Source organism: Filicampus tigris, chromosome 5 (genome assembly GCF_054856515.1).
Source record: "Filicampus tigris isolate MCC_2025a chromosome 5, RoL_Ftig_1.0, whole genome shotgun sequence".
Taxonomy (NCBI): domain Eukaryota; kingdom Metazoa; phylum Chordata; class Actinopteri; order Syngnathiformes; family Syngnathidae; genus Filicampus; species Filicampus tigris.
In genome coordinates, this window is record NC_141221.1 from 6,393,647 (window position 1) to 6,407,698 (window position 14,052).

A 14,052-nucleotide genomic window follows, 5' to 3' on the forward strand; every position below is an offset into this window, starting at 1 on the left:
TAAACCAAGGACCACCAGCCGATGACGTCTCGAACGGAATATTGCAAGTTGTTGGGAGAAGAAGAAACTGGTTAACAGGGGAAGGGAACGTCGGCGCGAGCGGCCGGGGAATAGATGAAGGCACGAGGTGTGGGCGGGCGCAACCAAGCTTGACAGACAGCCATGAACAGAACGCTAATTAACAGTCCAAAAACTTGCTGGCAGGCAGGTGTACTAAGAGGAACATGTAGAAGGAATAAAGTGACGGAGGGCTTTCCGTTCAAAATTGGTAGTAGATTAACATTAGATTATATTTGAGAACCGTGAAACCCTGTTCTTCACGGGAGGGATACGTTCCAGACCATAACAGACCATATCAAAACCGTTTTTATACACTGTAAATTGGTTCACCCTTCCCACAGTTTAAAACATTTAAGCAGAGCTGTGCATTTTACTGAAAATTGAGCGTCCGTTATTCGGCGTCCGACTGCAGCGTGGGTACCCTGCCGGTCCGCCTCTGATTTTAAACGGCGAGTCCGACTAAACTTTCACTCGCACCCCTGTCTCCTCAATCAAATCCGTCCCCCAAGCAACAACAACTCACTGTTTTCCTCCCCGCGGCCATCGAAGCCTCGCCACGAAAAGTAGACTAATGACGTACTGCAGACAAATGGCGGACTAAATAAAGGGGTTTCCGGCTATGCTTAATCCGTCTATTTTAAAATTGTTCCCGTCATTAGTCAACCGTCAGCAAAACGGAACGGTCCGTTACATACTGAATGACCAGCTCTGCATTTAAGCTCATGAAAAGACCGTTTTGAAAATTCATTATAAGAGGCTGTGTGAGTGTCCAGGCGTGAGCTGGTGCCTACAGCAGCTCCTGTATGAGTGTGCTCAATAGGGGTATGCATCTCTCCAATATGAGATGATTCGATACGTAACTCGATACATGGGGTGTGATGTGATTCAAGGACGGTTCAATTTTAAAGTGGAACAATTTGATTCGCCTCAATTCAGTGGGATTACGAATTCGATTCGAAATGGTACGGCTCACTTTGTGAGGGTATGATGCAATGAGATTCCTGTTGTTCACAATATGAATATGTCAGTAGGTTACTGTAAATGTGGAATTTCCTTCAAATATTCCTCTAATGAAAGATAGGTGCATTTCAAAGTGAAACCATTCAAGTGGTTTTGATTCTCTGCATTTGCATGTTTTAGAATAAAACCGATTTTCCGATTCAAATTGCTTTTTTTTTTTTAATACCCGTTTTTGTTGTTTTAATGTTCTCCCCGCGTTCGTTAAACGGCTTAAAGATATCGCTATTTCCTTTCCCACACGCTAGGGCATCACAGCAAGTATATGCAAGAACAGGAAACACTATCGTTACAAACTCCATATTTCCATCAACAACAGCGATTTCCTCATCAAATGGAAAAGGAGTAGAAATGTGAATATTTAGTTTGCAAGTTCATTTGTGATAGATTTAATTGCGCCCCTAAAATTTTCAGATTAGAGGCAACTGTGCTCCTAGTAGCAAAAAAGTTAGTATGGAGCCCTGCTGTTTGGGTTGAAAACAGTTTACACAGTAAGTTCAATGTCTGAAATATCTCATCACATCTGCAGCCGCCACAAGCAGTTTTTGAAAGTTTTCCCTAGTAAAGTGCACTTTAGGGGACGCGTTTTTTTTCCACTTGATTATGTACGGTACGGTATCTCGTCTCACCATGTGTGCGCCACGGTGAAGCGCCTCTGCTTGTGGATGTTGTTGTTGAGCAGCATGCGGCGGAGCAGCCTCGGCGAATTGCGCGGCGAGAGGCGGGGGGAGATGGAGGAGGGTGAGCGCCGGTGTCCTCGAGGTCTCTCCGGGTGCAGCAGGTTCTCGCGCAGGATCTTCACCAGGTCCTCGTTCAGGCCCGAGTGCTTGGGCATGGGGGGCACGGCCAGGGTGTCCTGGTGCGTCGGCCCCATGGCTGCCTGCTGGGCCATGCCTCGCCCGCGGCTTGGCCACCAGCACCACCAGTAGCACCAGGAATATGCCCGGGATCGAAAGACCAAATCACCTCGGTTGTCTCAGTCCATATAGTGAAGAATCTGCAAAACCCCTTCACCTTCCCAAATTCCTTCGGATAGTGAAAAAAAAAAAAAAAAAAAAAATGCTGCCAGGTTAAAAAAAAAAAAATGTTAAAATCCCTTCTTTTTCCTCCTCTCTCCTTGTCAAGAGATGCTCAAGGAGGCAGGCTGCTGCCTTTGTCTGCAACACTACACTGGATGTCTGCTGTGAGAAGATGAGGGGACGATGCAAGAGAGGAGAGAGGGCGGCAGGAAGAAGAAAAAAAAAAAAAAAAAAAAAAGGGGGAGAAAAAAAAGGGATTTCCGTCTTTCAGAGCAGCGGCACAGTCTGGCAAATCCAAATCTGACAGGAGTTGAACTAAATCAATGAGCGCGTGCCCCCTGAACGGCGCACCACTGCTTTGGTGAAATCCAACCACTGGGAACCATCACCAGCCCAGTGCGACTAAATCCAGTCAGCCTTCCTGGAGTTCTGCATCATCCAATCGAAGCAATTCATCCATCCTCCTCCTCCTCCTCCTCCTCTCATCTTTCCTCCTGACACACACACACACACACACACACACGCAAACACACAGAAAATGACTGCTGACTGCAGCCAGTTTACAAGATACTGATCCTTTGGAGCTGTACGCGGCGTGTGTGTGTGTGTGTGTGCGGTGTGTGTTTAATAAAGGATAAAAAGAGGGAGGAATATAGTGTGCTTGAGTGATGCTGTGAAGATGTTTTAAGAGAAGTCTCCTTCTGAGAGCGGAGCTGTGCGGCGCTAAAAGCCCGCATGAGTTATTGCGGAAGCCGAAGGCAGGCTCGACATCAAGATGTGAGGAGGAGCGGCTGAAAATGCCGAGCGTGTGCCTACGCATGCAATACTTCAGAGGGGACATACTACGGAGAATGGACTTTCGTGACAGCAGCAAATCGCAAATAAAAACATAATTGCAAGTGGCTGCGTCCGCGGAGTGCCTGCCCACCCATCAAGTGTGAAATTAAACATTTGAATATTTTGTTATCCTCCTATTTCGGAAAGTGTGTGAGCGAGCCATTCTGCACTTCCTAATTTACATTATTTCCTAATCACACAAAGGTTTTCTTGACACAATATGACCAGCTATGGCATGAGAAGATGCAGAGCCACTTTCAAGCCCTGAAACACTATAATGCAGTCAATAATAATTTGACTTCTGACTTCTCAAATTCATTTAAAAGCATACAATTTCATGTGAAAATGATTGCATATCTTTGCGATATGCCAGTCGCGATGTCGATATTTTTTCGATACATTGTGCCTACTTGCCGAGGATGTGAAGAGGACCACACGGAAGAGGAGACAGCCAATAGCGGCTAGCTAATGCTTATAGGTATGTCGAATCATAATCATTTGTGAGTAGTTTATTTTATTTAATTATGTGGGTTTGTTTGTTTGGTTGTTTTTAGCTGTTTTCACACTTGATTTTTTTTAATACCTGTTGAGTTGCTTAAGCTTTTTGAACCTGGTACATATTACAATACTCCCCCACTTATTTGTATTTATTTATTCATTTATTTATTTCTGTGGCACCTCTTCTCGGTGATTCACTTTTTTTTGGGGGGGGGGGGATCTAAAATACGCCACAAGATGGCACTAAACCCTTGCTAACAGGTAAATAGTATATGGTGTCAGGGAAGTATGTTTATGCTAGCGCGATTTTGCAACCTGCACCAGGGCAGCAGACAGAAATCTCTGTCTTTGATCTTTTAAATCAAAAAACGGTTTTCCGGTTCACACCGTTTTTTGTTACACTCCTAGCGGCAAGGCTCAGTCCTTAGCCCCCACAAATAGCATGGGTTAACAGTATTTCTAGTTCATTCGTTTCTTCTGGGAAAATTATTAAATGTTCCATATAAGTTTTCCAAACAGCCAAAAATCATCAATAGACTGAAAATTCCCCCGCAAAATTGCATGTAAATGACGGGATATGCTGAAATTACAAGGAGGGACAATTGAGGACATTACAGCATATCGTCGCTGTCCTATGAAAAACACTTATCTCCGTTATTAGAAACTTTTTAAATTTTCACTTTAATGCGATGTCTGTAATGCGGAAACATGATTCATGTAAAAAAATAAGAAAATGAAAGAAAATGGAGATAAGCGTTTTTCACATGACAGCGACAATGTCATAGTTATCATCAGTCCATTTACAGCCAGATGTCAGCCATTTCTGCCAACATCACCTCAAAAAGTGAGCTTTTGCCAAGAACGAACGAAATGAAATGGACCATGCCATTGGTTAACATGCCACAGCATCATCAAAGAATTCTCGGATACTGCATGAGTACGCCCTCTAGTGGCTGCAAAGCAGCATAGGCATGACATAAGCGCCATTTCTTGCCCATCATTCTAGATTAACGTAGCAGTTCTACTTCTCCAAGGCAGCATAAAAGCATTCATCTTCATCACGATCGCCATTTGTCTGCCAATCTTGGCCTCGTCTATTCAACCCTGTGACTCCTTCACAGAGAATGCTGGCTTGTGGGAAACAATTCAGCGTAATGACGTTCAAATGAATTGAACTGCTGCAATGTGGCGGTCTGGCGCGTTACATCATGGGATCGCTGATTCGGCGAAGCGCAAACTGTGACACATTCGGCCGCGGCAGCTTGCGTTCCAGCATTGCCGGCCATCTTTTTTTTTCCTCTCACTCTGCTGTTTTTCTCCTCGCCGCCTTCACTTCTGCTTCTTTTCCTCTGACCTTTTTCTTTGCAAAAGATTTTCCTTGAGCCATCAACATGTGACAAAATGTGAGCATCCCCCACCTAGTTACCAGAGGCAACATAGATGGAGAGGGAAAATTGGATTCATTAAAAAAATTAAAAAATCCTTAAGGAACAAAACTGGGATACAGACAGTAGTCTGTGACCATTTGTTAAAGGAATAAATTCCCCAAAACAGCCATATGCTACACGCCCTTGCCCGAACCACCACACCCTCAACATAATTCACCTTTTTGGCTCTTAACACCACCACAACGGATTTGAAATGATACCAACAAAATGTGTTCTAAGTGCAGAATTTCACATTTAATTAAGTAAGTATTCACATCCAAATCATGTGAAACGTGTGGGAATTATAACAGTACTTCCTGATTTTTAAGTGACTAAAAGTAATGGGAAAAATGGCTGCTCAGCTATTCTATGGCCTAAAGGGAATGTATGGCTGCCAATGGAACAGGTTCCAACTGGAAATTGTATTTACTCATGATGTGACTGCTGACAAAAGTACTAGGAAGAATTCGGAAGTGTTTTGGGCAATTTTATCTGCTCATACTCAGCCAAATGCTTCCTACAGCGCTTCGCAGTGCTGATCGACAGTGACCTGAAGCATACTGTGAAAGAAAATAAGAGTTTTCAAAGCAAAGAAGTGGAATGTTATGAAATGGCCAAGCCAATCACCTGATCTGAATCCAACTGAGCATGCATTTCGCTTGCTGAAGACAAAACTGATTGGAAAATGTCAAAAGAGAGGCCTGGATGCGCATCACCAGGGTTGAAATCCAGTGTCTGGCGATGTCAACGCTTTCTACACTTCAGGCTAATTGACTGCAAAGAAGTGACAGTGAGATGAAGCCTCATGAGGCATCAGACTACTTGAGCCACTTGGTTAGAGAAAGAGCTTCTCTCGAAGCTTTATGTGCACACAAAATCACCTGCTGGCCAAGTGTAAGGTCACAGGCAGCTGTATTTTAATCACATCATGCATGTTGCATTATTTATTTGTTCATTCATTCATTTTTGCATACTGTTATGGCTCTTGGGAATGCCAACGAATGACCAAAAAAATGCATGACCAAATATTTCTCTACATCAAGTGTAAAACAATATTTTTTTATGTATCCTGTGCGCATAATTTTTTTCCCGCCAAAATGGTACTCTCATATATGGTAGGTTGTACAATGTTTTTCTGTCACGTATGGAAAATGACATGAGCTCAGGCAAGCAGAAGACAGCGAAAAAAGCTTGTGGGACTAAGAACAGTAACACAACAGAAACAGTCTGCAGTTAAAGCGAAATCAAACCAAACATATTTTTTTCAATAATATGTTCCCAACAGGCCTACTAGTTGAAACACAACATTCGGATTAATATTGCGTTTGTGGAATATGAGTTAAGCAGCAAAATCCACCCATTTTTAGTCAGCCGTGATTTAGCCCTGAGTAGTTGTAATGTCATTATCAGTTGACAGAGGTGACAAAATGGCCGCCCCCAGAGATGGCTAAAAACGAGTGGATTAACTCATATTCCACAAACGCAATATTTATCAGAATGCCTTGGCTGGTGGGCTTGCATTCAACATATTCTTGAAAGAATTGCGTTGACTTTCCTTTTAATGCGCAAAGCAAGTCAAAAATGTTCTTTGTGCCTCCACTAGTAAAAATACGGGATTCCGATTAATACTCTGAAGAGTGAAAACAATCCACCTGCTTTCAGCCATCCAAGAAGGCTGACATTTTATACAGCAGCGCCCCCTTCTGTCGACTGAACACGACACCAAAGTGGCCAAAGGCTCACATGTTTTCTGGGTTTGGTCACGTGTCTTTACCAATTTGTGCCTGTGGGCTCTTTGATGTCAATTTCAATCGAGACGCTGTAAATCTAACGCACAGTATATGACGTAAATGGACACAAAAGCACCACAGCAAAATGCAGCTGAATTATCACATTAATGGCACAACATGCAACAAAAAGAAGGCTATAAATGTCACTCTTTAGGCACCCTTTATCCACACTGTGGAGGGGTACATTACAAAGTGTGACTAATACCCAATAGTATAAAACGAGACTCTATTTAACTATAATATTTAAACATTGGTTAGACTGCTTCTTTTTTTCCCCTTTGGATAAAAGTGTTTATCTAAAGACAACATAAAATGAGTGTACATTAGTGAGCAACAGTGTACATGCATTTTCCCCTCGGTGTTATGCAGGGGCAGTCGAGAGTGTGGGGTGTTATCAGTGAAGAGACTCTCCGCATGGTCCTCACAACACTGTACTGTACTAAGCACATACAGTATAAAATGACACGTATGAATGTGGATGAACAGACCTGGAGCAACACTAAAAGCACACTACACAAAGTTTAGGTACACTGTTGGTAATTATCTCATTTGACAAGAGGACACTGAAAATGTAACCTTACAGTGGTGTGCACATCAGCTCTAATGCTGTGGCTCCCTCTAGTGGACACTGCTCAATGAATATCAGGAATCAGGCAAATTTAACGCACTGCACTTTAATACAATGGGGGTGAATAGTAATTTTAGTCATCAGTAATTCTCTGGAAACAATACAAATGTGAACACTGAAAACAGCATGTCTTTGAAATTACAAGTAATTATTATTTCTCATCAGTAGCCTATAAGGGGAAATACAATAACACATTGCCAAATATAGGGATCAGGCTGCCTCCAAAGAGTAACATGCTTTATTAGAAGTGAGGCCTTAATCAAGCAAAGTTAGTTGTCTAATTGTCTCAAACAGTTTACAAATACTTTTAAATATATTGTAAAATAACTAATAGAAGAATATATGAGAGGTATCCAACAAAAACCATGTATTTCCATTTAAAGAAAAACAAAACTTTAAATAAATGATACGGAGTGACATGAGGATAAGTAGTTTGGATAATGGTTGGTTTATGGCTTTCACCACATGCTTGTATTTCTTAATTTCAACATCTACTTTACAGATGCCAGATTGCCAGTGCCCCTGAGGGAAAACTGTGACATCTATTTGAGGTGTGTGAGCATAAAGGCCACTGTTTGCTGTTTGGAGTATAAGATATAGAGTAGATACAATTTCTAATACCCGTTAAACAATATGTGAAACTTGGTGCTCTACACTAGTAAATAAATGCTTGGTAACTTCAAACATGTAGCCTTTTCAGTAATTTGCCAATAACAAAATGCAAAAAAGAAAAAAAAAAAACGTTTTCCTTTAAAGGTGAATAAGGCAATCTGTAAATGTCCAAACTAAATCGCAGTAACTGTAGTTGACCAACAGGCGGCAGCATTGGTGCAGCAATCGCCTCTCCCTACAGTTCACTCCAGCATGTTGGCTAATATGATGGGCAGCAATTTATAGCCGTCTTACAATGCTCATTTGCATTATCACCTTACGCGTGTGCACAGCACTACAATAATTTCCTCAAAATGTCACTTACTCAACACTATTACTACAATATAAGAAAACATATTGGATTTCTACCCGGTTGTGAGTGCTGAGAAGACTGACACATATTTATAGTGTTAACATTTATGGAGCCTTCACTTTGGATGAATTTGACTTTGGAGTTTGTTCATCATTGAAGAGTAAGAAAAATGGGGCGGTTGCGTGTGTGCGTTAGGAACCTCACAGAATCAGTGCAGTGCAGAAAGATGTGACAAAAGACCTTGAGTGATTCTGCTGCTCATCTCTGGCAATAATCCAATTTTATTTTGGGGGTGTATGCAGCACACTCGCAAATCCTCATTTATTTCCAATATGGGGGAATACGGAAAATGTATTTGTATTGTTTGTCTACAAATAGTTGGGTCTCTGGTGTGCCTGTTCACCCATTAAGTGTGAAAAAATAAAATTTCTGTGAGGCAGCAATTCTTCTTCTCAGCATTTCTTCTTGAATAAATTACCCCCACATTTATTAAATAGCCACCTCCCGAAAACCAAATTACTCTACCCAAGACTCGGACACCAGCCTTGGTGAAGATCCAGTGCCACTTTCAAGCAATGGGCCGGAAGTGGCTTTGCACAAGTGCCATTCGTTTGCAATCAGGGCGCGGAGGGGTAACAAACCCTCATTGCAAGCACATAGGCTCGTCTCTGTGTAGGCATGTCCCTTTAAGAGGCGGAGCTTGGTGGGGTGGCTTCATATCAGCTCCTGCTTGAGTTTGCTCATTGGGGTTTGGGGTTTTACTGTTCTCCCAGTATTCAATAAACGGCTGAAAAGTGCATCAGCAACCGCAGCTCCTCTTTCCCACATGCGAGGGCATTCCAGTAAACAAATATTGCACGGGTGCACACAATGTATCGTGACATAGTAGGGGAATGCTATATTTGCATTTGGGGACGTGGTAAAAAATATATATACTTTACAAAACATACAAATATACAAAAATTGCACAACATGTCTAATAGGAAACATAAATGAGTGCAAACGTTACAGTACAGCACACAGATGCTTTAACCTACTTTCTGTGTTTGCTTTCCTTATTGCCCCCATCACATTGCCAGGTACAGCAGTCCCGCTCGCCGGCTAGCACAGCTGCCATAGTGACACTGAGTGGTCGTCCCACATTGGGTCAATGGTCCAAACCAACCCACGAGGCCCCCACCTTCACCCCTTCTGGCCTAAAAAAAACAGAGCAAATGGCGCTGGCCAAGTGTCAAGTAAAGACATAAATTGTGAATGATAGCGTCACTTGGGTTAAAGAGGTGTCCGATTTTGCATATCCGAGCTCCACAAATGCCCCTAACGACTGAATAGAAGTAGCATCACACGTCAATAAAAATGTCATATTATACATACACACGCGCACATATAGATTTTAATTACATCCATGAGTTATTGTTGGGTGCCCTTGGGTCCCTCGAAAGCCGCTCTATAGATCTAAGCTATTACCGGTACTATCATACATATAAGTGTCAAGTATTTAATGTGACTACCCTTTGTAAGTGCACCATAGTTCCGGAAACAAAATCCCACCTAAGTCAAACAAAACATGGGTGTCCATGTATGAGACTTCTACTCAGTGAGCATCTAAAAGCAAAAAAATCTCCATTCGCTATTCCTGTTGACATTCACCAATAAGTTTCGAATCAAGTCGAATGGGTTCCTCATTGTACTTTTGCCGAAAAACATCATAGTCCAACAAAGGAAAACTCTGATTTGATCAAAATGGTAGATGGGATCTCATTGAAACAATTTATCTAGAATATACATTGTCCAAATCGCTTTACAAAGCCTCATATTCACCCTTCTGAAAATGCATTATGGTATGTGCACCGAAGTGTTGAGCCACATCAACCTAAAGAAAGATTTCCTTACTACTTCGTTTAACCTACAAAATTCCTCGATGTACGAGGCCAACAGGAGAACCCAGCGTGTTTTTTTTTCCCCTTTTGGTCCCGTTTTGAATCCATCCATGTTGTGTTGTACTAGCCTGTTGTAGCTAGCGCTAAGCTAGTTCATCTCTTGGGTCCAGTGTCCAAGTTTGTAAACTCCTTTCGTTTGTTGCTAGCACGGCGTTACAGGCCAACAGCCAAGTAACAACAAAGGTATTGCTAGGTATTGGCTTTTGTTGACCGAATGATTTACAGTTTTTTTTAATGTTCATCCGCCCGGCTAGATATCGCCACGCACACACAAACAATTCCGGGTGTTGTGCTTGATGGCAACACGTTTTTCATAAAACATGTCCACCCCTCAATCCGCATGTCACACATACTGAGACATGAGTGTTGCCATTTAAAGTTAAACATCTCTCTGTGACAATACATGCGACAGTATGCTATGGTTCGTTCTGACTCAAAGTTGCTTTTTGATGGCCAATTTGCATCTCAATTCGAGTCACCGCCGATTTGTGCGCAGCCCTAATAATTGGCCCTTTTTATGCCTCGCTTTGTACACAAGAAAAACTGTGACTAAATGGAACTGGCCTGCGGGCCTTGAATTTGGCACCGATTCCCAATGGGATGTACACTTCCAACCAAATGATTGTATTTTTTCCCATGTACAATACTTTTAACATTTTCATGTATTTATTTTGCATTTGAATGATTATATAAAATTCAGGTTACATTTGACTTCTTTTTCTTAACTCATTCACTGCCAAAGACGAATTGTCTTTTCACAATGCAGTCATTCAATCCCAGTAATTTATTTATAAATGTTTTTCAATTTTTTTTTTCAAACCTTACGGTAAAAGAGGGTCTGAAAGTGTCTGGCAGTGAATTCATGAGAAAATCTGGTGTTAAAAAGAGAAAATATTCGCCAGTGATGTGTTCACTTGCTAAATCCACAGCATCTCTCGAATGAATGGAATAACTACATATTGAACACACATCTCTCACTCATAATTCGCCTGATATATCGTTGAGAGGCTATTGCAATTTCCAAGGCATTACGAGTCAGGGGCAGCGTGCCTTTGACGGAATAATGACTCATGAAGCCGAACCTCGGGGAGTCCTCACTGTCGAGGAAAGAAGTAATATTACAGACCCAGGGCCGGGATCTATTAGCGCACTCCTGGAAGCTTTGATTAAAAGGTATACACTCAGCACAGCGACAAGCCTAAGTGTGTGCGCTTTTTCTTCTGGTGCATTTGTTGCACAGGTCTGCCTATATGCATGTGTTTTGGCTTTGGCAGAAGTGGGAAATGGACCAGGTGGGAAGAAGACCAGGAGGAGGCGGGAGGAAGGTATGGGAGGTAAATGAGCGGGAGCAGCTTGCCAAGTCTGACAGGAGCTGAAAGCGGCCGGTAACAGACGCCGGGTGAAAGTAAACGCATGAATAAGAATGAGCACATGGATGAGGAATACATGCACACAAACGTGGAGGGAGAGGGGGTGGGGGACAAGGGAAGTTGAGGGCAGCGCCGCAAATAGCCGCCAGCTACTGTCATGATGGTCCCAGGAAGAAGCAACGTGGCTTTCGAGATCCCATCTGTTCCTGCGGTACCGTAAGTCTCATAGCATAACTGCCCAAGTCATTTAAAACTTACTTCTACAATATCAATGTAAAATACCGTATTTTCCGGACTATAAGCCGCTACTTTTTTCCTAGATTTTGAACCATTCATCTTATAAAGGTGCAGCTATTCTGTGGATTTTTCTTCCACCGCTAGGGGCGCTCTAACCGGATTTAGAATCAAAACTAAGAAAAAAAAATCCATGCAAAGAAGAATACGCTAATTTCTATTTAGCCGATGGAACACGGATGACAAATTATAAACAGTTAATTATTTTCAGATCCTTGCCCCTTCATCATGGAACCCACACGAAGAAGTTCGTATGATGCAAGTTTTAAGTTGAAGGCCATCAATCTTGCTATGCAGGAAGGAATCCGCGCTGCTGCACTCAATTTTAGCGTCAATTAATCCATGGCGAGACGTTGGAGGCGGCAGCGAAAAGTGAAATGAAGGTCAGTACTGTTTATTTTCTCTTGGTTCTGTTCCGTTTTAATCAGCAAAGTTGCTGCCGTGTTAAAAGCCACTGTTAGGAAAGAATCTGTTCAGGTACATACATTTACAATTACAGTTCAAAATCGTTCTGTAACTTCAGTAAATATCAAATTTTCAACATTGAAGATGACTTTGTGGGTTTCAACAAAGATGATTAAAGTGACTTTTCATTTCAAACACGAGAAATAAAGATAAATACATACGGTTTATTTTCCCTTGGGTCTGTTCCGTTTTAATCAGCAGAATTGCTGCCATGTTAGCAAAGAATCTGTTCAGGAACATGCATGTAGATCAGTTCAAAATCATTCTGTAAATGCAGTAAATGCCACATTTTTCAACATAGCTAGGTGCGGCTTGTAACCCGGTGCGGCTTAAATATATATTTTTTTCATTATTTTATTTTTCAAAAGAGTGGCTGCGGCTTATATAAAGGTGCGGCTTATAGTCCAGAAAATACGGTACCCATTTCCTCGCAAAAAATTATGTTTCTCCTTTTTTTTTCTGATATCATTCAATGACTTAGCCAATGACTCTATTAGGCTAGCGATGTAGAAAATTCCAACCAAGTGGAATCAGTTTTCGTATGCCCTGAAAAATTTAAAATCGGTGAGTTTGCAAATGGTAAATCGCAATTGAATTTGCGGTGGTGACAATTTGAGCAAGGAAGCATATCAATTCACTTTAAATGATTTTGTATAGGGAAACATATTTCACAGTACATGCACTCTCACGGCCATGTTCTTTTCTCACAAAATGAACAAGGAATAGCTAAGTGCAAGAGGGAGATGAAGGAAGGCATGCAGACAGCGAGGTCACGGTAAGATCATGTATGAATCCATTTCAGTGATGTGTGGATGACACTAATAACGTAAGCGACCCATTTTCTTTCTTGTCCGCAGTCCTCATGTATGCTAAGCATGTGTTTAATAAGATGACTCCAAAATGAAGTCTATTTTCAGCATAAGGATTCGTTGCGAAAAACGACAAATGACAGAGAACTGAGCTGCTCTTAGTCGTAAGCGGGGTGTATACACATACTCATTTTTAACATCTTTCCTATTTTTTTTTTTTAAATGTGAAACACCACACACATGACAAGCAGTAAACGAGTAAGCGTGTGCTTACTGCTTGTGCTCCTTTTTTTTTTTTTTTTTAAAAGGAGGCTACACAGATACAGACAATTGGCCAAATTTGAGCATTTTCCCGTCACACGTGATCAAAGTCAGCAAAGGCCCGATTCTGTGATTATCCTGTGGGGCTGGATTTGTTAAAAGCAATCGGCAATCGGAAAAACAGTCAGGGCCAACAATTGCTTATGTTAAACCTGTTCAATTATTTACTATTGAAAACCCTGACGTGCAATACAGAGTTCAGCTGAACACACTCACAGACTATGCGCATACTCTGTGGAAAAACGACGTTAAATTATGACTTTCTTCTACTGGCCGTTTAACTACCAACTAGATGTGTTATCTGCATGCGTGCATCACACAGCCCCAAAGAGGCCAAGGCAGCACAGCACACTAAACAAAGCATACACACATCAGCAGCACAAAGACAGTTAAAGCGGAAATCAGCCCAAACATATTTTTTTCAAGAATATGTTCCCAGCAGGCCCACTAGTTGAAACACGGCATTCTGGTTAATAGTGCTTTTGCGCAATATGAGTTAAGCAGCAAAATCCACCCGTTTTTAGCCATCTCAGGGGGCCGGCCATTTTGTCATTTCTGTTGACTGAAAATGACATCACAACTACCCAGGGCTCAGCGAACGACCAATCACAGC

The 14,052-nt window shown here is 41.8% G+C and overlaps 1 protein-coding gene across 4 annotated transcripts in view; it reads right to left on the reverse strand.

Annotated features, from left to right (window-relative positions):
- pde4d (phosphodiesterase 4D, cAMP-specific) overlaps positions 1-14,052 on the reverse strand; it is a 164,228-nt gene that overhangs the window by 109,368 nt on the left and 40,808 nt on the right. For 2 of the 4 annotated variants that reach the window (XM_086030967.1, XM_086030966.1), the window contains exon 1: positions 1,707-2,520. The exons of the other annotated variants lie outside the window; for them this stretch is intronic. In XM_086030967.1, the coding sequence (XP_085887093.1) occupies positions 1,707-1,969 (263 nt within the window). In that variant the 5' untranslated portion in view covers positions 1,970-2,520. Of the gene's footprint in view, positions 1-1,706; positions 2,521-14,052 lie in introns of those variants that run through there. 4 annotated transcript variants of the gene reach the window in all.